A 26,504-nucleotide genomic window follows, 5' to 3' on the forward strand; every position below is an offset into this window, starting at 1 on the left:
TGACTTTTTAATGCATTTTTTGGACATACTATATTATGACTGTTTTCAACTTACTTTATTTCGTAGAACAGTGGGTCAGTGGTTTCCACCGCTCCAACAAGCACCAACAGGTAGACACTGCAGACTCTGACCCAGGTTCAATTCCCAGTCTGTGCTGGGCCTTTTTTTATAGAGTTTGCATGTTCTTCCAGACTTTTTCTGGCATTCTATTTGACTTTTTTTATGACTTTTTTCGACATACTAAACTATGACTTTTTCATCACTTTGTCGACATGCTATACTATGACTTTTTCATCATGTTTTTGACATACTATGCTATCACTTTTTTATGGTTCTTTTTGACATACTATACTATCACTTTTTTTTACCAATATTTTTTGTCATACTATACCATGAATTTTTTTTTAAGATAATTTTTTGGGCTTTTCCGCCTTTTGTAATTGATAGGACAGCTAGGTGAGAAAGGGGTAAGACATGTAAGAAAGCGTCGCATATTGGAGTCGAACCCTGGACCTCTGCATCGAGGTATAAACCTCTCAGTATACGTGCGCCAACTCTACCCACTGACCCAACCTGGCCACATATACCATGAATTGTTCATTACTTTTTTCTTGACCAGACTTTTTCTGGCATTCTATTTGACTTTTTTATGACTTTTTTTTGACATACTCTACTATGACTTTTTCATTACTTTTTCGTCATGCTATACTATGACTTTTTCATCACGTTTTTGACATACTATGCTATCACTTTTTTATGGTTCTTTTTGACATACTATACTATCACTTTTTTCACCATACTATACTATGAGTTTTTATCTCTTTTTTGACATACTATTCTATTACTTTTTTTTACCAATTGTTTTTGTCATACTCTACCATGACTTTTTCATTAGTTTTTATTTGTTTTTTATTACTTTTTTGTTGTTTATGAGTTATTTGGTGGGATGATGGCTAGCACCAGAAAGTGGGCACTGCAGACTCTCACCCAGGTTTGATTCCCAGACCGGACTGGTTTGCATGTTCTATGACTTTTTATCATGTTATTCAATATGCTATACCATTACTTTTAGATGACTTTTTTCAACACACCTACTATGACTTTTAAACATGCTATACTATGGGTTTTCTTTTTTTTAAACTTAAAATATTCCACTTTTATTTAATACTTTTTATTGTCACTCTTAGAACAAACTACACACAGAAATACACACACATGGAGTGGAACTGGCACATCTCCAGCTACCAGTCCACACTCCACACTTTGGTCCGTATGGGGACTTGAACCACGACGCTCCGGTTCCTAACCCTAGTCAATTTAGTGAAATCAAGTTAATTATATATTTCACTTATAGTATACAGCTACAGAGGTTATGTGGATGTGTATGTGTAAAGCAGTTGAATTATTAGTGAACGCCTCTTACAGTGTCCGTCTAACCTCTAAAAATAGATAGAGAGAGACACACAAAGAGAAAAATAGAAGTCATGGTTTGTGTCTTACTGGTCACAAAAATGTCCTGATACATTTAAGAGGAAAGTTAAATCCAGTGCAAATCAGAATCACTAAGTTGTAAAAGACGATTTGAATTTAATACAATAACACAAAAAGCTGAGAAATAAAAATCACATTATGATTGGTCAAATGAGGACATTCCAGTGGTGAAAGTAACTAAGTACATTCATGCAAGTGCTGTACTTAAGTACAATTTTCACCAGCTAGTATATAAATAAATTAAAATTAGTTTAGAGTTTAGATTACACTTTAATGTAATCCAGTAATATATATTGTTCTAAAAATGGCTGCGTAATGAGTACTTTTACTTTTGATACTGTACTTCAAGGATGCTAGCTACTACTTTTGTACTTTTATTTAAGTAAAGTTTTGAATGCACGGTTTTTACTTGTAACTAACTACTATTTGTAAGGAGTGTTTCTGCACTGTGGTATTGCTGATTTTTACTTAAGTAAAAGATCTGAGTTATTCTTTACCTCCTTGATTACAAAAGAGGAGAGCATGTTGTTTTGAAGAGTCCAAAATTTCGCAACAGTAAAAATAACATCCAACCACAGTAGTTAATGTTTAACTGGCTGTCAGCTCGGCTAAAACTGTAAACTTTGCTCTCACAAGAGTCACACAACCATGACAAATATACAGTTTATGCCTCATAGTCTATCAATTAAAAAAAAAAATCCTGTTACAACTGCAAAGTGGAGGTCTTTCAACCCAGGACAGAATTTACATCACAAGTGAATTTGCAGTTTTATTGAGGAAACGGCTAAGATTTACTAATCTTTGTTCCGGTTTTTGATGAAAATTTTCAGTCAAGACGGTAAGAACTGTTTCTTTACAGTCCCTGAATGTTGTCTCTGTTGCTTTACTGACTAGAAATGACACTTGCACATATACTTATGTATTTCAGGCTTTCAGAAAATAGTCCAGCAATTATGGAAATCTTCTACTATTTTTGAAATTCATCTTTATTTTACTGCTTTTGGTTTTAATTTTCACATTTACATCAAAACTACTCAAAGTTCAGCTTCATTTCACACTTGATTTGGTATTCATAAATATATGAGGCAAAGAGGCTTAGCTGTGTTGTCAGCAAGGAACAAAACTTATAATTTTCTAACTTGTTGGACCCACAGAATATTTTTATTATTAAAATATAAGAATATTACAACCCACTGTATTGTATTAATTATAGCTCTATCATGTAATGTAAGTATCTATAATGGGAGATCTATATCAAACTGTTTGAGTATAAGAGATTTTGGAGATTGATGAGAAAGTTGCATGTACAAGTATGAATATGACATTAAGTTTTCTCATAGAAATATTGTTTGACATGATCTATTAGTGTTTGGATATCATTTTAATAGTGGGTGTAATTGTTGTTTACAGTAAAAGTAACGTTAGTGGATAAATTGTCAAATATTCAGCTTCATTCTAAGTATTAGTAACCTAGTAGGCTAGCAGTACGATTGCTGACCAAACCCACCGTAATACCGATGGTTCAATTGTATGAGAAACAATATCCACTTTTATATGAATAGTGTCATACATTTGAAAAATGCATTGGGAATCGATTAAGGGGTACGTGAGTTCATCTGACAGGGCTGTGGGGGTACCTCAGACCTAAAAGGTTGGGAACCACTGGTGTAAGGAATAACACATGGCATCTTCCAATTTTTTAAATATATTTATGTTTCTTTACAGCAATGTTACACCACACAGTTTCACTTTTAGTGGTTTTGGTGTCAGTGGATCATGTATCCTTTGCTAAGCATACATCCCTTTCCCTTTTTGAAGCTGATTATTCTTCAGTAACAGGTAAAGGAAATACAAAACACACATATGTACACATTCCTATTATGCTTTTGCAGTACTTTCCCACAGCACTGCTGTCTCCTTTTCATATTTTAACAAATTTGACTTAATTTTCAGTAAATGAGAAGCACACCGTCACAGAAGCCACAGAGGATGTTAAGAAGACTCAAACCCTCACAATGACAAACTTTGATCATTTGGACAAATTAAGGAAGAGGTCCACATATGTTGCAAGGAGCTGTAAAGAGACCAGGGACAGATATAATGAACAAGAAGGTGTTTCTTCTGACAATACTTTTAAACTTAACAAATGTTATTGATCAACATTCTTTCATTACAGTTAGTCAAAGTGTTGCTACCCTCTGAAAATAAAGACTTTTTTATATTAACACTAAGTGTAATATTTCCAGATGGGTTGTACTACCTGACCACTGCTAATGGCATGGTCTATCAGACCTTTTGTGATATGACCACTGCGGGAGGCGGCTGGACGCTGGTGGCGAGCGTCCATGAGAACAGTATTTACGGAAGGTGCACAGTGGGCGATCGCTGGTCGAGCCAGCAGGGCAACAATGCTGAACTTCCAGATGGAGACGGGAACTGGTCCAACAGAAACACCTTTGGAGCAGCAGAGGGCGCCACCTCGGATGATTTTAAGGTACAACTTGATGATGTGGTGGAAAGTAACAGTAAAAGTGCATTTACACTGTACTGCATTTAAGTAAAAATGTTCAGGTACTTTTGCATCTATTTTTCTACTTTCTACTTCAACTCCAGTACAATTCAGATGGAAATATGTTACTAGTTAATTTCAGATTTAAATTATAAAATACAACAAATCGTGTCTAGACATCTCAAACATGACAACACTAGTCAAGTCAAGTCAAGTTTATTTATATAGCACATTTAAAACAACCAAAGTTGACCAAAGTACTGTACAAATTGAAAATGAATAAAAAAAATAATAAAAAAAAAATAAAGCAAGAAATGCATGAAATACAGTACAATATCATCTCAAGATGCTACAAACCTCTAAGATCAACCAAAGGGCTTTGAGAACAAATATGTCTTGAGATGTGTTTTAAAACTGTCAATGGAGGGGGAACATCTGAGACAAAGTGGGAGACTATTCCAAAGCTTTGGAGCTGCCACAGAAAAGGCAAGATCTCCCTTACCCACTAACCTCGATCTAGGAACAGTTAAAAATAATTGATTCGCGGATCTAAGAGGCCTGGAATTGGAGTAGGGGCTGAGGAGTTCTGAAATATAGTGAGGAGCCTGACCACGAATGGCTTTAAAAACAAATAAAAGAATCTTAAAATCAATCCTGTATTTAATAGGTAGCCAATGCAGGCATGCCAGAATCGGTGTGATGCTTTCTCTTTTCCTTGTGCCAGTCAGAAGTCTTGCTGCAGCATTTTGCACCAGCTGTAGGCGAGACAAAGAGGAATGGCCAATACCCAGATACAGTGAGTTGCAATAATCAAGCCTGGAGGAGATTAATGCAATGGTGACAGTCTTCATGTCATCAGAAGACAGGATGGTCTTCAGTTTGGCAATATTCCGGAGTTGAAAAAAGCAACTTTTCACCATGGAATTGATCTGTTTCTCAAAGCGAAGTGATGAATCAAAGATGACACTGAGATTCCTTGCATGGACGTGAAGGTTAAGAGACAGCGGACCCAGGTGGCTAGCTATGCTTGCTGTGGTGATTGGGGGACCAAGAAGAATCACCTCTGTTTTAGAGTCATTCAGCTGTAAGTAGTTTTTGGCCATCCAGCATTTCACATCCTGGAGGCAGTTAAGAATGGATGTAATCGAGTTTGAATCCCCCAGATTTAACGGCAAATAGATTTGTGTATCATCGGCATAGCAGTGGAAAGAGACATTGTGTTGGTGGAATATATTGCCCAAAGGGAGCATATACAGAGCAAATAAAATAGGTCCCAAAATGGAACCCTGAGGTACTCCACAAGTAATAGGGGCTGTGGAGGAGTAAAGGCTGCCAATGTTAACAGAGAACTCCTATCGGCTAAATAGGAGGCAAACCACTTGAGGGCAGTGCCCTGGATGCCAACCTGGTCCTCAAGACGATTTAATAAAATATTGTGATCCACTGTATCAAATGCTGCACTAAGGTCTAACAGAATTAGGATGGCACATTTTCCACAGTCTAAAGCCAGTAGCAGGTCATTTGAAACTTTAAGAAGGGCAGATTCTGTACTGTGCCGAGCCCTGAACCCAGATTGAAATTTTTCCATGATGTTGTTATTATCTAAATGAGACAATAGCTGAGCATAAACAGTTTTCTCCAATACTTTAGACAGGAAGGGAAGCTTGGAAATGGGACGGAAATTATTTAAATCTGATTTGTCGTGGTTCGGTTTTTTAATAAGAGGATGAACTATTGCATGTTTAAAAATAGATGGGACAGTTCCATTGGCAAGACTGCTGTTTATAATAAGGGAAATTGTGGGACCTAAATCTATTTACTTTTTGGGAAACTTAAAGACCCTGCATACTCACACAGGTGTTTTTGATTACTCTGGATAATTATACCCCTCAAGTTAAAATTGGGAGGAGCTATGCAGGGAATTATGTGATATTACCAAACTAACTGAACCAATACATGTAACTTTCACAGAATCCAGGTTACTATGATATAGTAGCAGAGGACATGTCTGTGTGGCACGTTCCCAACAACTTTCCACTGGAACACTGGAAGCTGTCAGCCATCCTCCGCTACCACACTGACAACCACTTCCTCCACCTGTATGGAGGGAACCTCTTTCAGCTCTTCAAGGTAATGTGAAGCTATGTTAAATTACTGTGGTAGAAAGTTAATAAGGCCATTTATTCAAGTACTGTACTTAAATAGGTACTTGTACTTGAGTATTTCTATTTTCTAAATATTGTACTTTTTACTCCACTACATATATTTCACAGCGGGAGTTACTAGTTACTTTGCAGATTCAAATTAGTAATACAAAATATATTTAACATATAAATGTTATATACATGGGCTACCTGGCAGTATACATTTGTTAAAATTAGCTCCACCTTTACCAGCTGCAACATTTAAGTGATCCTTACACATAACTGCATTACCAAATATACAATATAATCTATTCTGAAGTAGACCATTCTGCATAATGAGTACTTTTACTTTTGGTACTTTAGTACATATTTTGATTGTAATACTTTTGTAGGCTACTTTTTAAGGTTAAAGGTATAGACTTTGTAACAGATAACACCCGACTGTACGCGGGGGCTAACAGTCACCCTCCGCGGAATCCATAAGGCTACATGGAGCGTAACAATTTGAGATTATTACAGTATCCCACTTATTCTATGGCCACTTGCCAACAAAATGACATATGTAACATACACATACATTCAATATAATTTCGAGGCAACATCCAGCTAAACAGGAAGGGGTTCACAAAATGTTGGTCGAATTAAAAAAAAATCCTGAAAAGATTATGCTGTGTTCCAGGGGCGTCGGACTGGGAGGAAAAAGGGGACTGAGCACCCAAGGCCCTCATGTGAGGAGGGCCCAAGAAGATGCTAGAATATATAGCTGTGGATGAGGGGAGGGGCCCATAGAAAATGCCTTTCTACAGGGCCCAGAATTTTGTGCTCCGCCCCTGCTGTGTTCACACCAAACACATTACTCACGCAAGTTTGGCCGCAGGATAAATTGTGTTTATTCTAGGGCTGTCAAAATAAGGTGTTAATTTCTATTAATTAATCTGAGAAAAAATAACGCGTTAAAAAAAATAACGCAGATTAATCCATTCCATATTGACGTTTGACCCGGAGCCGTTCTAGCCACCATTGGACTGTAAAATGAAGGAGGGAGACGAGAATGTGCTGCCTGGATCATTAACTGGAACATTTACTTGTAAAAATCTTCTTCCTGCCAACCCTGGCTACTGAAATCTGGTGCCATTGATATGTCTGGGCTTCTCTCTGATGCTCTGAAACAGACGACACAGGCAACACAAACACCACTGCATGTGACGCTAGTTAACACTATACTCGACAGCAGCTAACGTTAGCCTACCACTAGCTAGCAGCTGGATTAAACACGGTTAAAATGCTGACAGCTAACGCTAAACGGTGTAAAGTTTGACTGTGTTTTACTGTAGAGGATTCAACACCGGGGTGTAACAATCTGCAGCTGCCATCGGAAAAACAACACAGACGGTGCGTTCAATGAAGCTGGTAAACTACAGCATCATGGTGCATTTGGAGTTATTGTAAATGTCCTTTTCCCATCTGGTGGTTGTTTTTGGCGTTCAACAGCAATTTACTAGTGAAATAATGTATTGTTATTGTTATACATTATTATTAAATAATTTCATTTTGACCATATGGCCTTAGCAATAAACAAGCCGTTCTTTAATGTCACCGACCTTTTTTTTTCTTTTCTTTTTTTACTTTCTTAAAAAGTATCGGTTCAGGCACCGTTAATTATGTATGCGATTCATTTCGATTAATTAATCACAGAGTATGTAATTAATTAGATAAAATGTTTTAATCGATTGACAGCCCTAGTTTATTCACATTACTCGCGCAACACGGATCGGAGAAGAGGAGGTGCTTTTCCGTCATCAACCTTGGCCAAAATAACTACTATTGCTGCTTTGTACCAGTTGTGGATGTCCCAGATACGTAAAAACCGACAACACCGTCGTGTCTGGGTTCACAACATCATCCAGAGGCGCACACAGCTTGGTGAATTTTACCGCCCACAGAAAGCTACAATCATTTCCTCCACTTCTGATTCAACTACTTTATGTGCACTGACATGTTTTCGTGACACAGTGGCACACACATTTTTATCTGTGCGAAATTCGTGTCTTTGCATTGACTTTGTAAGTAATCGCGCTTTGAACACACAATTAGAAATTTACGTTACGGTTTGGATGCCCAGATTCACACAAATCAAACACATTTCTTATGTAATTTCCGTGGTTGTCATTAAGAAGCTATTTATCCTTTTATTGTGGTTGTTGGTGGTGGTTACACAAATAACCCCTGCCCCAAGCTCTTGGAATGGGAGATATAACTAGTTGTCTAGACATCAGGGTCAGTGTCTATATGGAGAGACCTGACATGATCTAGGAAGGGTTGCCAGATTTTACGGAATTTCCCTTCTGAGAAACGAAAGGAATATAAAATTTTCTCCAATTTCATAAAATGAAGCGCATCCTTTATCCATTGAGAGCGAGAGGGGGGACAAGGGCTTTTCCACCGCAAGAGAATGGCATGCCTTGCTAGCAGTGTGAGAAAGGCAACAAGCTCAGCAAAACAGGGCGGCAGTGAAAGGCCAATAGGTAGGACACCAAACAGGGCGATGTGTGTGGTAATGGTGAGGGGTGAATGTTGGCAGATGTGATGGCTGAGAGGGAGTCAAAAACACATGACCAGAAAGAGCAAGGGTGGGGCAAAACCAGAACATGTGACACTGTTGCTTACTTTAACTACAGTTTATTTTATATGGAACTGCAATCAAATGTCATAGGTTACTAAAAGTTAATTAGCACTTTCCAGCCAATCAGAATTAAGAACTCTCAGTGGCCATGGTATATGACAATAAAACATTCTTCCAGCAATATCCAGTGAGATACAACGTTGGCTCCTGCAGCAACAGAGGGCCAGCTATTCCCATTGTGTACGACCACGGAGACAGAGAGTCGACCAGAATGTTATATGGACCCAATCCTAGAGGTAAACAGCTCCTGTAGAAGGAGGGAAAGGGAGATCATATAGAGCTTTCTCACCATTATGGATATGTGTGGATATCAATCTGGATTGGTGCTTAATTCATTCATTCATAATTTACTAATTCTATCACATTTTCCAAAATAGTTAGGCTACTGTATAAATTTACTACAAAAACAAAGTGATTAAATATTCAATTAACTTTTTAAGGTAAAGGGTTGTCCTTCAATTATGAAATGGTTAAGAAATCAACTAAACTAAATTCATTGTGCTGTAATCAAGTTGTGTTCTTTTTGTTTATATGAAAGGGGAGTTTGAAGCAGGTTTCATCACATTTAGAGCAATAAACAATGAACGTGCAGCCATGGCTATCTGCTCCGGGGTCAAGCCGATCACTGGATGCAACACTGAACACGTGAGGCCATCATCGCACTTCTGCTGTCTTTCAAAAAACACAGCAAATTAAACAGTGTAATAATACGGTTGTTATTGTGTGCGTGTGTCTGTGTCTCCAGTACTGTATAGGAGGAGGTGGATATTTCTACCCTGAGCAGTGTGGGGACTTCCCATCATTTGACTGGGACAGACTGGGAAGGGAGCAAGGCTGGAGCGCTTCCAAAGAGATGACTGAGTCTGCTGTTTTACTGTTCTACCGCTAAGAGGGTTATTTGTAGCCTACATGTAGTTTATGATGGATTAAACATTTGAGTATTATGGCATGTCAGTCTAGTCAACCATCACAGTTGTAGCCAAATAAATTTCAGTTCAGGTGAAGTCAGATTAATTTGTAAAGCTCCTAATCACATTGTGTCTAAATTTACATAGCAGGAGCCTTGGGTTTCTGCTTGTGTTGTTGTTCATAAAGAAGATCTAATATTACAGTAAACAGTCTTTTGTAATTAAGTCACACACCAGCAGATGGCTTTATAAAACTGCATATTAAAATAAAATATTAAATTCTGGTGTTTTTTTGAGTATTTATTGAGAGAAAATGCTACAAAGGTCTCCAGCGGGACATCTTAACCTTCAACCTAAGGTATTTGAGTTGAGTGTCTTTGTCTCCTGTGCATTTTCAGCTGCTTAAAGGCTTTTTTATGCTTCTGCGTCAACTCTTCGCCGTAGCTATGACGTTGTGACCCTTTCGGAGTTCTGCGTCGGGGTTGCTTTGCATCGCGGTGCATTTCACCGCCATAACGCTAGGGGGTGATACAACCTGATCTCAGAATTCCGTGAAATTAACACGGCCCCTTAACTCAAAATCTGTGGCAGTTTCACGGAATCGGCGAAAATTCCGTGATGGGCCCCCAGAACAATTCCGTGAAATTAACACGGCCCCTTAAAATTCCGTGATGGGCCCGTGAAAGAATTCCGTGAAATGAACACGGCCCCTTAAGTTAAGGAAAAGGTTGTGGCGGGACAACGGGACAGTTGGGTTTAGGAAAACAAGAAAGCGACAGTTCGGTTTAGGAAATGTAACACACGGGACACGATCCCCGGTCTCCTGGGTGAAAGTCCTGTGTTTGACCCATCCATCACCCCAACCAACCTCCCTATGCGGTTTTTCAGGCTTTCAACAATTTACTTTGACCACACTGGCAGTGTTGATTAATATTAGAAGTATATTCTATAGGTTGCACATATTTTTTTTTCACATCCAAGTTTGGCATGATACATTTTCCACCCAGACCAATGACCATGAAATGTTACTTATTATTTTGATACAGTTAAAGTACTTAAATATTACCTACTATTTCAAAATATTCAGAGGCTTCTTAATATGGCTTTAGTGGCCCATGGGGGTCTAAATACAGTTTTAGAGGTTTTTCTGCAAAAGCACAAATGAGTCTCTCTTGAAAATTGTAAATTCTTAGAATTGTAGGCAACAATGCAGAGTATAGTATAGTATATACAGTAGTATAGTTTTTTAACACATTGGATTTTAGTACAAATCACACTTGTTACCTGTAATACAACACCATTATCATAATGAAGGAGCATGTCACCTAGTGCAAAGTCGCTCCTCATTGATGTGTTATTAATAGTTTTTGGACAACAATGGAGGTCTGGGACCCAGAAGAATAAACTATATTACATGTTGGCTATTCAGACAACAGTTAGTGAAAAAAAATCATTGTTGTTTTTGTTCATTTCATGGGTTTTGTTGGCAATAAGAAAAATATAGAATATCACCAGCCCTATTGTTTAATATAGTGGGACTAGACTAAACTGATTTTACACTTTGGTGCATGCTCCAAAATTACTCAGAAATACTATGGGAGTGTAGAGGAGCATGACACCAGGAGAAGATAACAGAAGTTATACTGTACTTGCAACATGTTACCAGTAACCCTTGTCCCTATAATCTTTTGTATAATATAACAATTAATGGCAGTTAGAAAGCCCAAAAGGTTTTGTAAGGTGTAAGATTTAAAATTGTTATGAAACAATGAGTTACAACAAGATAGCAGTGGACTTTGGGATCATTATGACTATATTTCAGTATATTTTCATTGAATAGTTTCCTTGTCAGAGTGATGTTTCGGTAAGTAATGCAATAAAGTTGATAAAATATTAATTTCTTTGCACTTTGAGCATTGCGATATCAACGAAGACTAATAAGCAAGGACATACATGTAGTTGTGAGGATCAAGAATGAGCCACAAGAAATCTCACAGCGATCAACACAGGTAGGATATACAGTAGATATTTTGTTACAAAAGTAGGTGCACTGGAGACTGGTTTATAACAACTTAGTAATGAAGTGCTGTTCAGCCTTAATGTACTGTTAGAGTTACGTGGATAATGTTCCTGTCTCCTCATCTTTTGCTTTATATTTCTAAATTATGGAAAAAAGAACTTGCTGCTTGTCCTGACATCTGTCAGACCTTTAACTTTTTGTCTTAAACCTTTCAATAGTGTAAAGCTGGAAAGAACATTAACACAATTTAACAGTGGGAGAATGGAGCTCTGGCAGATTTCTGATTTTGATAGATTTGTCAGGTTTTAATTACTTTGTGTTTGTATGGGATCACATAATCTGTACTAATAGGTACAATTATGCTTCTTTGATGTTTAAATGCATTTTTTTGTTTCTTTTCACAGACATGTTATACATCATACATTTGCTTTTGGTGGTTTTGGTGTTAATGGAAGATGCTTCATTTGCAGATACTGCTTTACAAATAGGTAAAAAAACAACAACACATACATATAAGAAATATGTTATTGAACGTTCTTATTTTAAAAAATGTGTCTTTATTTTCAATAAATGAAGCGCTCATCCACACAGACGCCATCAGGGATGTTGAGACCACTCAGAACCTCACCAGGACAACCTTTGAACGCTTGGAGGAATTGAGCAACAGGTCCAGATATGTTGCAAGGAGCTGTAAAGAGATCAAGGACAGATATAATGAGCAAGAAGGTACGTAGGCCCAGCCTGTGGGAGATGTTTCTCTATGCTAGAGGCTCAGCCAAGGACCCGTTACAAGATAGAGAATATATGGGGGACCCCCTCATGTATGTCCCTCTTTGACGTAGTCTATTTTTTACACATACAATCTTAGTAATTTGAAAGACCAATACAAGAGAAATGTATAAGAAAGATACTAAACATGTATTAAACATATTTGCAGATTATAGGAATTATAGATTTTTTTTTAATTCTTTATTTCTTTTTTTAAGATTTTTTTGGGGCATTTCAGCCTTTAATGGAAAGAACAGCTAGATACAAAAGCAGAGAGAGAGGGGGATGACATGTAGGAAATCATCTCAGGCCAGACTCGAACCCTGGCCCTTCTGCGTCAAGGTATACACCTCTACATGTGTGCACCTGCTCTACCAACTGAGCTAACCCACCCACACCTGAATTATAGATTTCTTAGATTAGCAAATAATCTGTGATATGATTTTAATCTGTAGATTAAAAAAAATAAGATATTTGTTTCTACTATATGAAGCCCTTCGAAAAAAAGGTTTTATAATAATCTGAAAACTTTTCGCACTACTTTAAGAATCACTGCTCTATGCAATACTTAGGCCTATTTCTTATTAATTCAATGTGTTGCAGTCCCCTCAAGCACATGTTGTAATCAAATATTTTGCTGATGACCAAATGGTGTGTATTTGTCACTCATTAACACTTAGTGTAATATTTCCAGATGGGTTGTACTACCTGACCACTGCTAATGGCATGGTCTATCAGACCTTTTGTGATATGACCACTGCGGGAGGCGGCTGGACGCTGGTGGCGAGCGTCCATGAGAACAGTATTTACGGAAGGTGCACAGTGGGCGATCGCTGGTCGAGCCAGCAGGGCAACAATGCTGAACTTCCAGATGGAGACGGGAACTGGTCCAACAGAAACACCTTTGGAGCAGCAGAGGGCGCCACCTCGGATGATTTTAAGGTACAACTTGATGTGGTGGAAAGTAACAGTAAAAGTGCATTTACACTGTACTGCATTTAAGTAACATTTTCAGGTACTTTTGCATCTATTTTCTACTTCAACTCCAGTACAATTCAGATGGAAATATGTTAGTTAATTTCAGATTTCAATTTTACATTTAAAACACATGATACAATTATAAAATACAACAAGTCGTGTCTAGACATCTCAAACATAACACTATGGTCTTGTTATGTTTGAGATGTCTCCCCTTCTCACATGGATTCACTTCAATAACTGTTGATCCAATATTTCCCCCCAAAAAAACAAAGATTAGAGAAAGGTCCAAAATATGAATACATAAATGTATGTGTAGCAAAACCCTTTAGTTTTTTCTTTTCTCAAAAAATGCATTTACTTTAGAAACTTTAAGTAAATTTTGCTGACACTATTGTACTTTTACAGCTGATACTTTAACTACATGAAGCTGATAATGTTAGGTGAAGTGAGGAATAGTGGACCCAAATGCAGGGAGAGGCAGGCAGGCAGGAGATGGCTTGAGTTCAGGGATTTATTGGATAACAAAAAACAGCAGCCCAGAGGCTGGAAAAAACACGAAGAAACTCAGAAAAACACAAAAGCAACAGGAAAAAGGCAACACGGGCAGGAAACAAAAGGAGCAAACTTACAGGGACAGGACACAACGGAATACAAAACGATCTGACACCAGACAAAGGAAACACAGGGGCTAAATAAACTAGGTAACGAGAAGACGCAAGACAGGTGACACCAGGGCTGGGGAACAGGTGGAGCACATCAGACAATCACACAGGCGGGAAAACACAAAGTAAAGCTAGACAAGACAGAAAACAGACTATCAAAATAAAACAGGAAACAGGAACAACAGACAGAAAACATGAAATAAACTAAACACAGAGACTTGACACAACAAGATACAACGACACAACAGGGAACAGAAATATACAGAATATACAAAAAACATAAAATGTACAATACAAAAAACAGAAAATGTACAAAACCATAACAGATAATACAGTACTCCTATAATGTTTCTTAGGTAGGATTTTAAATGCAGGACCTTTACTTGTAATGGAGTATTTTTACATTGTTTTGTTGGTAATTGAAGTAAAGAATCTGAGTACTTCATCCATCACTGCAGGAATATTGTACACACATGTATTCATTCTCCCTCTCTCTTGCATTAGTATATCTGATACCTGGATAAGTACACAAACACAGCTATTTAATGCTAACCTTTGTTCACACTACCCTCCCACTGCTTCAATAGATGAACAGTAAAAGTAAAATTGGGAGGAGCTATGCAGGGAATTATGTGATATTACCAAACTAACTGAACCAATACATGTAACTTTCACAGAATCCAGGTTACTATGATATAGTAGCAGAGGACATGTCTGTGTGGCACGTTCCCAACAACTTTCCACTGGAACACTGGAAGCTGTCAGCCATCCTCCGCTACCACACTGACAACCGCTTCCTCCACCTGTATGGAGGGAACCTCTTTCAGCTCTTCAAGGTAATGTGAAGCTATGTTAAATTACTGTGATAGAAAGTTACTAAGGACATTTATTCAAGTACTGTACTTAAATAGGTACTTGTACTTGAGTATTTCTATTTTCTAAATATTGTACTTTTTACTCCACTACATATATTTCACAGCGGGAGTTACTAGTTATTTTGCAGATTCAAATTAGTAATACAAAATATATTTAACATATAAATGATGTTATATACATGGGCAACCTGGCAGTATACATTTGTTAAAATTAGCTCCACCTTTACCAGCTGCAACATTTAAGTGATCCTTACACATAACTGCATTACCAAATATACAATATAATCTATTCTGAAGTAGACCATTCTGCATAATAAGTACTTTTACTTTTGGTACTTTAGTACATATTTTGATTGTAATACTTTTGTAGGCTACTTTTTAAGGTTAAAGGTATAGACTTTGTAACAGATAACACCCGACTGTACGCGGGGGCTAACAGTCACCCTCCGCGGAATCCATAAGGCTACATGGAGCGTAACAATTTGAGATTATTACAGTATCCCACTTATTCTATGGCCACTTGCCAACAAAATGACATATGTAACCAAATAAAAATATTAGTCATTCATTTACACATACATTCAATATAATTTCGAGGCAACATCCAGCTAAACAGGAAGGGGTTCACAAAATGTTGGTCGAATTAAAAAGAAATCCTGAAAAGATTATGCTGTGTTCCAGGGGCGTCGGACTGGGAGGAAAAAGGGGACTGAGCACCCAAGGCCCTCATGTGAGGAGGGCCCAAGAAGATGCTAGAATATATAGCTGTGGATGAGGGGAGGGGCCCATAGAAAATGCCTTTCTACAGGGCCCAGAATTTTGTGCTCCGCCCCTGCTGTGTTCACACCAAACACATTACTCACGCAAGTTTGGCCGCAGGATAAATTGTGTTTATTCTAGGGCTGTCAAAATAACGCGTTAATTTCGATTAATTAATCTGAGAAAAAATAACGCAGATTAATCCATTCCATATTGACGTTTGACCCGGAGCTGTTCTAGCCACCATTCGACTGTAAAATAAAGGAGGGAGACGAGAATGTGCTGCCTGGATCATTAATTGGAACATTTACTTGTAAAAATCTTCTTCCTGCCAACCCTGGCTACTGAAATCTGGTGCCACTGATATGTCTGCGCTTCTCTCTGATGCTCTGAAACAGACGACACAGGCAACACAAACACCACTGCATGTGACGCTAGTTAACACTATACTCGACAGCAGCTAACATTAGCCTACCACTAGCTAGCAGCTGGATTAAACACGGTTAAAATGCTGACAGCTAACGCTAAACGGTGTAAAGTTTGACGGGTGTAACAATCTGCAGCTGCCATCGGAAAAACAACACAGTTCAATGAAACTGGTAAACTACAGCATCATGGTGCATTTGGAGTTATTGTAAATGTCCTTTTCCCATCTGGTGGTTGTTTTTGGCGTTCAACAGCAATTTACTAGTGAAATAATGTATTGTTATTGTTATACATTATTATTAAATCATTTCATTTTGACCATATGGCCTTAGCAATAAACAAGCCGTTCTTTAATGTCACCGACCTTTTTTTTTCTTTTCTTTTTTTACTTTCTTAAAAAGTATCGGTTCAGGCACCGTTAATTATGTATGCGATTCATTTCGATTAATTAATCACAGAGTATGTAATTAATTAGATAAAATGTTTTAATCGATTGACAGCCCTAGTTTATTCACATTACTCGCGCAACACGCATCGGAGAAGAGGAGGTGCTTTTCCGTCATCAACCTTGGCCAAAATAACTACTATTGCTGCTTTGTACCAGTTGTGGATGTCCCAGATACGTAAAAACCGACAACGCCGTCGTGTCTGGGTTCACAACATCATCCAGAGGCGCACACAGCTTGGTGAATTTTACCGCCCACAGAAAGCTACAATCATTTCCTCCACTTCTGATTCAACTACTTTATGTTAGCAACGTCAGGAGAATGTCAACACTGACAGGCTTTCGTGACACAGTGGCACACACATTTTTACCTGTGCGAAATTCGTGTCTTTGCATTGACTTTGTAAGTAATCGCGCTTTGAACACACAATTAGAAATTTACGTTACGGTTTGGATGCCCAGATTCACACAAATCAAACACATTTCTTATGTAATTTCCGTGGTTGTCATTAAGAAGCTATTTATCCTTTTATTGTGGTTGTTGGTGGTGGTTACACAAATAACCCCTGCCCCAAGCTCTTGGAATGGGAGATATAACTAGTTGTCTAGACATCAGGGTCAGTGTCTATATGGAGAGACCTGACATGATCTAGGAAGGGTTGCCAGATTTTACGGAATTTCCCTTCTGAGAAACGAAAGGAATATAAAATTTTCTCCAATTTCATAAAATGAAAATTTATCCATTGAGAGCGAGAGGGGGGACAAGGGCTTTTCCACCGCAAGAGAATGGCATGCCTTGCTAGCAGTGTGAGAAAGGCAACAAGCTCAGCAAAACAGGGCGGCAGTGAAAGGCCAATAGGTAGGACACCAAACAGGGCGATGTGTGTGGTAATGGTGAGGGGTGAATGTTGGCAGATGTGATGGCTGAGAGGGAGTCAAAAACACATGACCAGAAAGAGCAAGGGTGGGGCAAAACCAGAACATGTGACACTGTTGCTTACTTTAACTACAGTTTATTTTATATGGAACTGCAATCAAATGTCATAGGTTACTAAAAGTTAATTAGCACTTTCCAGCCAATCAGAATTAAGAACTCTCAGTGGCCATGGTATATGACAATAAAACATTCTTCCAGCAATATCCAGTGAGATACAACGTTGGCTCCTGCAGCAACAGAGGGCCAGCTATTCCCATTGTGTACGACCACGGAGACAGAGAGTCGACCAGAATGTTATATGGACCCAATCCTAGAGGTAAACAGCTCCTGTAGAAGGAGGGAAAGGGAGATCATATAGAGCTTTCTCACCATTATGGATATGTGTGGATATCAATCTGGATTGGTGCTTAATTCATTCATTCATAATTTACTAATTCTATCACATTTTCCAAAATAGTTAGGCTACTGTATAAATTTACTACAAAAACAAAGTGATTAAATATTCAATTAACTTTTTAAGGTAAAGGGTTGTCCTTCAATTATGAAATGGTTAAGAAATCAACTAAACTAAATTCATTGTGCTGTAATCAAGTTGTGTTCTTTTTGTTTATATGAAAGGGGAGTTTGAAGCAGGTTTCATCACATTTAGAGCAATAAACAATGAACGTGCAGCCATGGCTATCTGCTCCGGGGTCAAGCCGATCACTGGATGCAACACTGAACACGTGAGGCCATCATCGCACTTCTGCTGTCTTTCAAAAAACACAGCAAATTAAACAGTGTAATAATACGGTTGTTATTGTGTGCGTGTGTCTGTGTCTCCAGTACTGTATAGGAGGAGGTGGATATTTCTACCCTGAGCAGTGTGGGGACTTCCCATCATTTGACTGGGACAGACTGGGAAGGGAGCAAGGCTGGAGCGCTTCCAAAGAGATGACTGAGTCTGCTGTTTTACTGTTCTACCGCTAAGAGGGTTATTTGTAGCCTACATGTAGTTTATGATGGATTAAACATTTGAGTATTATGGCATGTCAGTCTAGTCAACCATCACAGTTGTAGCCAAATAAATTTCAGTTCAGGTGAAGTCAGATTAATTTGTAAAGCTCCTAATCACATTGTGTCTAAATTTACATAGCAGGAGCCTTGGGTTTCTGCTTGTGTTGTTGTTCATAAAGAAGATCTAATATTACAGTAAACAGTCTTTTGTAATTAAGTCACACACCAGCAGATGGCTTTATAAAACTGCATATTAAAATAAAATATTAAATTCTGGTGTTTTTTTGAGTATTTATTGAGAGAAAATGCTACAAAGGTCTCCAGCGGGACATCTTAACCTTCAACCTAAGGTATTTGAGTTGAGTGTCTTTGTCTCCTGTGCATTTTCAGCTGCTTAAAGGCTTTTTTATGCTTCTGCGTCAACTCTACGCCGTAGCTATGACGTTGTGACCCTTTCGGAGTTCTGCGTCGGGGTTGCTTTGCATCGCGGTGCATTTCACCGCCATAACGCTAGGGGGTGATACAACCTGATCTCACAGAATTCCGTGAAATTAACACGGCCCCTTAACTCAAAATCTGTGGCAGTTTCACGGAATCGGCGAAAATTCCGTGATGGGCCCCCAGAACAATTCCGTGAAATTAACACGGCCCCTTAAAATTCCGTGATGGGCCCGTGAAAGAATTCCGTGAAATGAACACGGCCCCTTAAGTTAAGGAAAAGGTTGTGGCGGGACAACGGGACAGTTGGGTTTAGGAAAACAAGAAAGCGACAGTTCGGTTTAGGAAATGTAACACACAGGACACGATCCCCGGTCTCCTGGGTGAAAGTCCTGTGTTTGACCCATCCATCACCCCAACCAACCTCCCTATGCGGTTTTTCAGGCTTTCAACAATTTACTTTGACCACACTGGCAGTGTTGATTAATATTAGAAGTATATTCTATAGGTTGCACATATATTTTTTTCACATCCAAGTTTGGCATGATACATTTTCCACCCAGACCAATGACCATGAAATGTTACTTATTATTTTGATACAGTCAAAGTACTTAAATATTACCTACTATTTCAAAATATTCAAAGTGCTTCTTAATATGGCTTTAGTGGCCCATGGGGGTCTAAATACAGTTTTAGAGGCTTTTCTGTAAAAGCACAAATGAGTCTCTCTTGAAAATTGTACATTCTTAGAATTGTAGGCAACAATGCAGAGTATAGTATAGTATAGTATAGTATATAAAGTAGTATAGTTTTTTAACAAATCAAATCACTGGCAAATCACACTTGTTACCTGTAATACAAAAACATTAAAGCATAAGGCTGGCATTTTTTCTATATATATTTTTATTGTCAACACGTCTCATGAAAATATCAAACACAACAATGTGTTAGTCTGTCTCTCAATACTTTCTGACTTTCCTCCCTTGTCTGTGGCTCTCAGCCTTAAGCTGATTTGTTCCAACTGAAGAAAAAACTGGTCACAAATATACAGTTTTATTTATAAATAAGGACACAATAATTTACAAAATAAAATAAAACAGCTGGGCCCCAGTTTTTAGGATATGTAACTCAAACAGGACCAAATAGTGCATTTCTTGGGGACTATTTGCTGCGGATTAATACACATTTGGTATGCTAGTGAATATTTATAGCAGCAGGACGGTGGCTTAACTTAATTAAACCAGTGCCCATTATCATCATAATGAAGGAACATGTCACCCATTGCAAAGTCGCCCCTCATTGATGTTATTAATAGTTTTTTGGACAACAATGGAGGTCTGGGACCCAGAAGAATAAACTATATTACGCGTTGGCTATTCAGACAACAGTTAGCGGAAAAAAAAAAATCATTGTTGTTTTTGTACATTTCATGGGTTTTGTTGGCAATAAGAAAAATATAGAATATCACCAGCCCTATTGTTTAATATAGCGGGACTAGACTAAACTGGTTTTACACTTCGGTGCATGCAATACTATGGGAGTGGAGAGGAGCATATGACACCAGGATTACAAATGTCACTGCAGAAGGTTAAATGTTTACCTAGAGACTGACAGGGGAGTATAGGATGAAGACATATTGCACAGTCCCTGCTGTATTCTCCATTTTATGCAAAGAATCTTTAAAATAATAATGGAAGATTACTGTCCACATTATTGTGCTTAACTTTAATAATCATTCTCTTCAGTATGTTGAGGGGAACATTTCTGACTTGGACGTCTTAATGTGACAAAAAAAGCAGAAGTGAGAAGTGTGAGGTAAATATTGTGTTTAATAAACAAACATCAGTCAGGGAACTGACATTAGTCTGGGGATGGAGAAGAGGGGAATATAAAGCACAATGCACATGTGTAGAGGTGGGGGGACGTATTTATCTGTTACACAAGGTGCCCCCGTACAGTAGGAGCAGGAAGTTCTATATAACATACAGATCAGGATCCAAGTCTACGGTACAAAAACTTAGCAGCAACATGTTAACATCAGAGACCAAGGGGCTAACAAAGTAGTTTCATTTAGAAAAAGTCACAGTATTCTTTAAGCATAAATTTGTTAAAAAGGTAAAAACAGTTCTAAGCATCCTCTAGGGTCAATGCTACGCACAAGATTTGTGTGTGAAATACATAGGTAGGGAAATTATCTATACATTTATACTCTAATATAAAGACCTTCTGGTAATGGCACAGTACAAACTCTCAGGAAACGCGACAAAAATATACAATGTCTTCACGTCACATTTGCAGATTAAAATGTAACTAAGGTCTCTGGCAAGCACAATAGTTTCAGTGATCAAAAAAACAACTTCTCTTCAACCAAAATAAAGGACACCATTTTGTTAGTTCAGCTATCTTGACAGGTTATCTTTTTAATACAAAAATAAGGACAAATATAAATTAATATATATTAAAAGAATCAGATTGATACATAGGGGATCTACTGAATAAGTACAGGTATTTATGATACAATAAATACTTGTCATTCATGACTGGGGGTAGATATACAGAGAGTACTGTATTCAATCTGGCAGGTATTGTGTATAACTCTTCTACAGATGAGAGCATTTGTATGTGTGTGTGTGTTGTTCAGTAGCTGTAAAAAATACCATAAGGTTTGAGCGCAGCTGTGCGTAGGATCGTGCACATAGCCTCAGAGGGTTCAGGAGGTCTGTCGAGGGAGATACAGTGGTGGTTTCTTGTGTTGTAGGGGGTTATCACTGCCTTCCATCTCCCGTGCCTTAATGCAGCTCCTCCTAGTGGTGAGTCTGTGGTACTACCAGTTAAGGTTACTCCTAAAACACATAACTCACAGACAGGAAGCAGGAAGTCTACAGGAAGCAGTCAGCCGTCAGTGACCGGTCAGTCCTCCAGGGAAGAGACAGTGTGACACACTATTGGAGTCATCATGACCAACAAAAAGAAGTAGATGTAAGGAAAAAGTCAACTCTTGTGTTTTTTTTTTGTCTTTTTCTCCACTTCATAATAAAAAATAAGTCTGTTTTTGTACTTTACAATACAATTCGACATCCCCACCGAGGAAGCATCAATCATCAGTCCAGCACTGACAAAGAAAAGAAACTATTTTTTAGTTGTTTCTCTTGTTTTTTTTTTGTTGCTTTTTTAAGGGTTTTTAAAATAAAAAAACAGGGATGGTGGGGGAGGGGACTGTGGAGGGTGAAGGGTTTTCTCAGGAGGAATCGGGATCTTGGACAATGGGGACGGGGATCAAGTAAGGTGGGCAAGAACATAAAACATATCTGGAGAGGAGGAAACCTGCCAAGGGTGTTGTCTCTTTTTTGTTGCTTTTTTTGTCTTCTTTTTTATGAGGAACACTGTGTACAGCCACACTTGACCACTTTCTCCACTTCCTGGACAAAAGAAGAGCCATCAGTGCACTGGAAGGTGTATTTCCTGCGTTTGCTGCGGAGGGGGGTGCAGCAGGGGCCCTGTCCTTCTGCTCCCCCCGGGCAGCTGCCCCGACACTCTAGGCGGGAGACCTTCTCCTGGGTTTGGCACGCCGCGTAGCCTTGCTGTCTCTGGTAGACATCTCGGACCCGTTCCCCTCGGCAGGCCACCTCTGCAGGCATGAGGAGGGAACAGAAAGGTTACAAGTTATCCAGCTTTTAACTGTTTTGCAATGACAGTGTCACAATGACAATAGTCTTAATGGTGAAAAACATGTCAACATGTCAGTAGACTGTAGAGAGGACAATATGAGGAGAGTAAAATGAAACAAAGTGATGCCATGAGGGATGACACACTGCAAAAATGTTTTGCTCTGATATAAACAAGCAAAATATTGTGAAATGTTGAGAAATTTGCTGATATTAAAATAAAACATCTGCCAATGGAATACAATTTCAGGAGATTTGTGATGCTAGCATAATAATCACTGCACAACAAAACACTGACCTTAAATGTTAGTTAACTCTTACAAAAATAACTTTTTGTCATATTTGCTGAAACTGTCACTATATCCTGACAGTAGCACACAAGACATATGTGAAAAAATCATGTTGCTCTGCCTCCTAGTGCTCCTAAGAGGAGTCTCTAACCCAGTGTCAATGACTGCTCGTGAACTGCTACTCTTTAGCATTAAAAAGAGAAAGTCTGTAACCAAGTTGAGCCAACAGAATCTTGATTCATATTTGATCAGCGCTGCCTAGTTTGACAGTTTGACTGGAGTTCACGAGCAGTGCTGCACTGCGTTAGACTCCTCAGCTCTGATTGGTTGTTTTCCTTATGGAATGAATGAAAAAAAAATCTATAATAAGATACTATGACTTTCTTCAATTGTCCTATTGCTGTGCGCAATTTGAAAGTTGAAAAATGAGGGGAAAACAAGGTGAAGCAGGGCAGTGGATAGACATACTGTGGGTTGAATTGGAGCGGAACCAAGAAAGAATATTAGAAAAAAGAAGGCAACAGTAAGATGTGACCAGGCAGTCTCACCTGAGTAATTCCTCGCGAGGGATTAAGAGGAAGCTCAGGAGATGCTGAGTTGAAAAGGCAACGGGTTAGAAGCGTTAATGCAGAGACATTAAACACTGTTAGACAAAGACATACTGAGTGTGAGAGACTACAAGTAACAGACAATAAAGCAGAAGCTTAGAAGAAGTGCTGTTAAGAGAAACATGCTTCATATTCAAAAGCTTATACAGTAATATATATATATATATATATATATATATATATATATATATATATATATATATATTAGGGCTGTCAATCGATTAAAAAATTGAATCTAATTAATTACATACACTGTGATTAATTAATTGAAATTAATCGCATACATAATTAACGGTGCCTACCAGAACCGATACTTTTTAAGAAAGTAAAAAAAGAACAGAAAAAAAAAGGGTACTAAACAACAGTTGGTGACATTAAAGAACGGCTTGTTTATCGCTAAGGTCATATGGTCAAAATTAAATGATTTAATAATAATGTATAACAATAACAATAACTTATTTCACTAGTAAATTGCTGTTGAACGACAAAAACAACCACCAGATGGGAAAAGGACATTTACAATAACTTCAAATGCACCACGACACTATAGTTTACCAGTTTCATTGAACGCACCGTCTGTGTTGTTTTTCTGATGGTAGCTGCAGATTGTTACACCCCGGTGTTGAATCCTCTACAGTAAAACACAGTCAAACTTTACACCGTTTAGCGTTAGCTGTCAGCATTTTAACCGTTTTTAATCCAGCTACTAGCTAGCGGTAGGCTAACGTTAGCTGCTGTCGAGTATAGTGCATACCTGTCAAGTATGCCATTTTGGCCGGGAAAGTCCCGTATTTTACCCTTCTTTCCCGCCGTCCTCCCGTATTAGTATTTTCCCGTAAATCTCCCGTATTTTAACCTGCGTTATTAAAAAATGATAATACCCCAGGCCCGGGCGCAGTAAAAAAAAAAAAAAAACATTCCCAATCTGTATAGTGTTAATTAGCGTCACGTGCAGCGGTGTTTGTGTATCGTCTGTTTCAGAGCATCAGAGAGAAGCGCAGACATATCAGTGGCACCAGATTTCGGTAGCCAGAGTTGGCAGGAAGAAGATTTTTACAAGTAAATGTTCCAATTAATGATCCAGGCAGAACATTCTCGTCCTCCTCCTTCAATTTACAGTCGAATGGTGGCTAGAACGGCTCCGGGTCAAACGTCAATATGGAATGGATTAATCGGTGTTATTTTTTTTAACGCGTTTTTTTCTCAGATTAATTAATCGAAATTAACGCGTTATTTTGACAGCCCTAATATATATATATAATTTTTTTAGAAGAATGTGAGTAGTCAGAACTGTAAACACAGGTAATAATTAATACACAGACACACACAACATACAGTACATGAGTATCTCACCTCTGTCACACGCCTCTCCTGTATATCCACTGTTACACTCGCAGTATGCCTTGCCCAGGCCAGACACTCTACATTTGCCATGTTTACAGCGAGACAGACTGCAGGGGTTAGCTGCATCCTGGTCTTGCTCATCACAGAGTACACCAGCAAAACCAGGCTGGCAGCGACAGGAGTAGGAGTAGGAGTTGATTGGAAGGCAGGTACCATGGATACACCTGAGGATGGAGGAGGGAGAGACAGAAAAGATAAAGATGTGGACAGATATACAAATCTCCCAGCTAAATCCCTCTTTGGATCCTAGAAATCTGGCACTCACTTTGGTTTTAAACTCATGCCAATAACTGTAATCACCCAATCACCAACACATAGACATAGAGTAGAGGCACAAAACACACTTACTTGTTGCCATCACAGGGATTGTTAACTTGCTGGTCACACACTGTTCCCGTCCAGCCCGGGTGGCAGGTGCAGGTGAAGCCACGATGCCCTGTTGGGTGGCAGTCACCCTGGACACAGGCTCCCCTCTGGCAGGGCTGGCAGCCTGGCTCCACCCCGTGGCCCAGCCACTGTCTGGTGGTGCTGTGTGCAGTCCCGGAGCCTGGAGCCCCTGTCCCCAGCCCGGCCCCCAGGTCCTGCAGCTTCCCATTGATGTACAGGTTACGGAGGCAGCCGTGGAAGCTGGTGCCGTTGCGTCCGCCTGAGCTGTGCTGCATGGACGAGAGACCCCCGGAGGCTGAGGCGCGTTCTGGCATACCTGGAGGAAGAACGGATTAGAGAGATTAGAGCATCAATTTGTAGAGGTAATTATCTAAGTATATATCAGAAGTGCACAAAATAAATAAAAATCACATTTTCTTTATATAGTGGCTTTTGTGCAAGATTGCAATGTGTGTTTCAGACATAAGAGGGTAAATTAAAAGACAATGGATTAAATAGTATAGTAAAATAGTGGCAATAATTACTTGAATACTTAGTTTAAATGTATCAGGATTTAGTTTAAAAATAATAACCTCCTTCTGCTGGCAGGATGTTTTTGGGATTTGTGGGCTTCAATTGATCAAAATGCACATGCTTGCGGTTTGTTTTGTGCCAGGGATTTTGAGTAAGTCTATTTGGGCATTTGCTCCAATAGAAAACAACCTTTTTCTTACTTTTGGCTATCTGCAGGATATTGTGTTTAGGTCAATACACTGAACAGAGTAAATATTCATTAAATGCACCAGCACACAAAGACACATTTGAGGAGAGCAATTAAAAACTTTAAAACGTTTTGAAAATAATATATAAAAATATTTTTGTTTCTTCATAAGGGACCGTTCGGTATTTATGGAATGGACCACCGGAGGAAAATAGGGGAGGGTCATGTCTTTTTATATTTTGCTGAGGGGAGGGTCATCCAACATTTTTATTCATGAAAAGAGCAAAATTTCAAAGTGGCTTATTTGGTGCATATTTATCCATGTAGCTCTCAGTCTCGGCCCCCTAGCAGATGGGTCTGACTGCATAGGAGGAGCACTGCCCCCCCTGGTGGCTCAAATGGGTAATT

The 26,504-nt window shown here is 38.7% G+C and overlaps 3 protein-coding genes across 19 annotated transcripts in view; 2 read left to right on the plus strand and 1 right to left on the minus strand.

The window, feature by feature from the left end:
* The first annotated feature begins 2,066 nt into the window (after positions 1-2,066).
* LOC116040417 (intelectin-like) lies at positions 2,067-10,019 on the plus strand. Its single transcript, XM_031285715.2, has 8 exons — positions 2,067-2,329; positions 3,217-3,330; positions 3,445-3,603; positions 3,738-3,985; positions 5,972-6,130; positions 8,946-9,063; positions 9,366-9,472; positions 9,573-10,019. Exons 1-8 carry the CDS (start codon positions 2,308-2,310, stop codon positions 9,714-9,716), a joined length of 1,071 nt encoding a protein of 356 aa, XP_031141575.1. The 5' UTR covers positions 2,067-2,307; the 3' UTR covers positions 9,717-10,019.
* Positions 10,020-12,146: 2,127 nt separating this feature from the next.
* On the plus strand, positions 12,147-18,880 carry LOC116040418 (intelectin-like). Its single transcript, XM_031285716.1, has 7 exons — positions 12,147-12,243; positions 12,323-12,481; positions 13,218-13,465; positions 14,844-15,002; positions 17,807-17,924; positions 18,227-18,333; positions 18,434-18,880. Exons 1-7 carry the CDS (start codon positions 12,162-12,164, stop codon positions 18,575-18,577), a joined length of 1,017 nt encoding a protein of 338 aa, XP_031141576.1. The 5' UTR covers positions 12,147-12,161; the 3' UTR covers positions 18,578-18,880.
* Positions 18,881-20,851: 1,971 nt separating this feature from the next.
* slit2 (slit homolog 2 (Drosophila)) overlaps positions 20,852-26,504 on the minus strand; it is an 88,993-nt gene continuing 83,340 nt past the window's right edge. For 16 of the 17 annotated variants that reach the window (XM_035999930.1, XM_031285710.2, XM_035999926.1 and 13 more), the window contains 3 exons: positions 25,358-25,712; positions 24,959-25,173; positions 20,852-22,670 (listed from right to left, as the gene is read on the minus strand). In XM_035999930.1, coding sequence (XP_035855823.1) covers positions 22,414-22,670; positions 24,959-25,173; positions 25,358-25,712 — 827 coding nt within the window. In that variant the 3' untranslated portion in view covers positions 20,852-22,413. Of the gene's footprint in view, positions 22,671-23,545; positions 23,590-24,958; positions 25,174-25,357; positions 25,713-26,504 lie in introns of all 17 variants that reach the window. The other variant, XM_035999936.1, reaches the window with a different exon arrangement.

The sequence above is a fragment of the Sander lucioperca genome, chromosome 4 (genome assembly GCF_008315115.2).
Source record: "Sander lucioperca isolate FBNREF2018 chromosome 4, SLUC_FBN_1.2, whole genome shotgun sequence".
NCBI classification, from domain to species: domain Eukaryota; kingdom Metazoa; phylum Chordata; class Actinopteri; order Perciformes; family Percidae; genus Sander; species Sander lucioperca.

Bases quoted from the DNA above. Each gene is read 5' to 3' on its own strand.
- LOC116040417 (XM_031285715.2), top strand. From the start codon at position 2,308: ATGAAAATTTTCAGTCAAGACG. The intron at 2,330-3,216 runs GTAAGAACTGTT...GTTTCTTTACAG, and splicing joins GAAAATTTTCAGTCAAGACG to CAATGTTACACCACACAGTT. The intron at 3,604-3,737 runs GTGTTTCTTCTG...TAATATTTCCAG, and splicing joins CAGATATAATGAACAAGAAG to ATGGGTTGTACTACCTGACC.
- LOC116040418 (XM_031285716.1), top strand. From the start codon at position 12,162: ATGTTATACATCATACATTTGCTTTTGGTGGTTTTGGTGTTAATGGAA. The intron at 12,244-12,322 runs GTAAAAAAACAA...CTTTATTTTCAA, and splicing joins AGATACTGCTTTACAAATAG to TAAATGAAGCGCTCATCCAC. The intron at 17,925-18,226 runs GTAAACAGCTCC...TTTATATGAAAG, and splicing joins ATATGGACCCAATCCTAGAG to GGGAGTTTGAAGCAGGTTTC.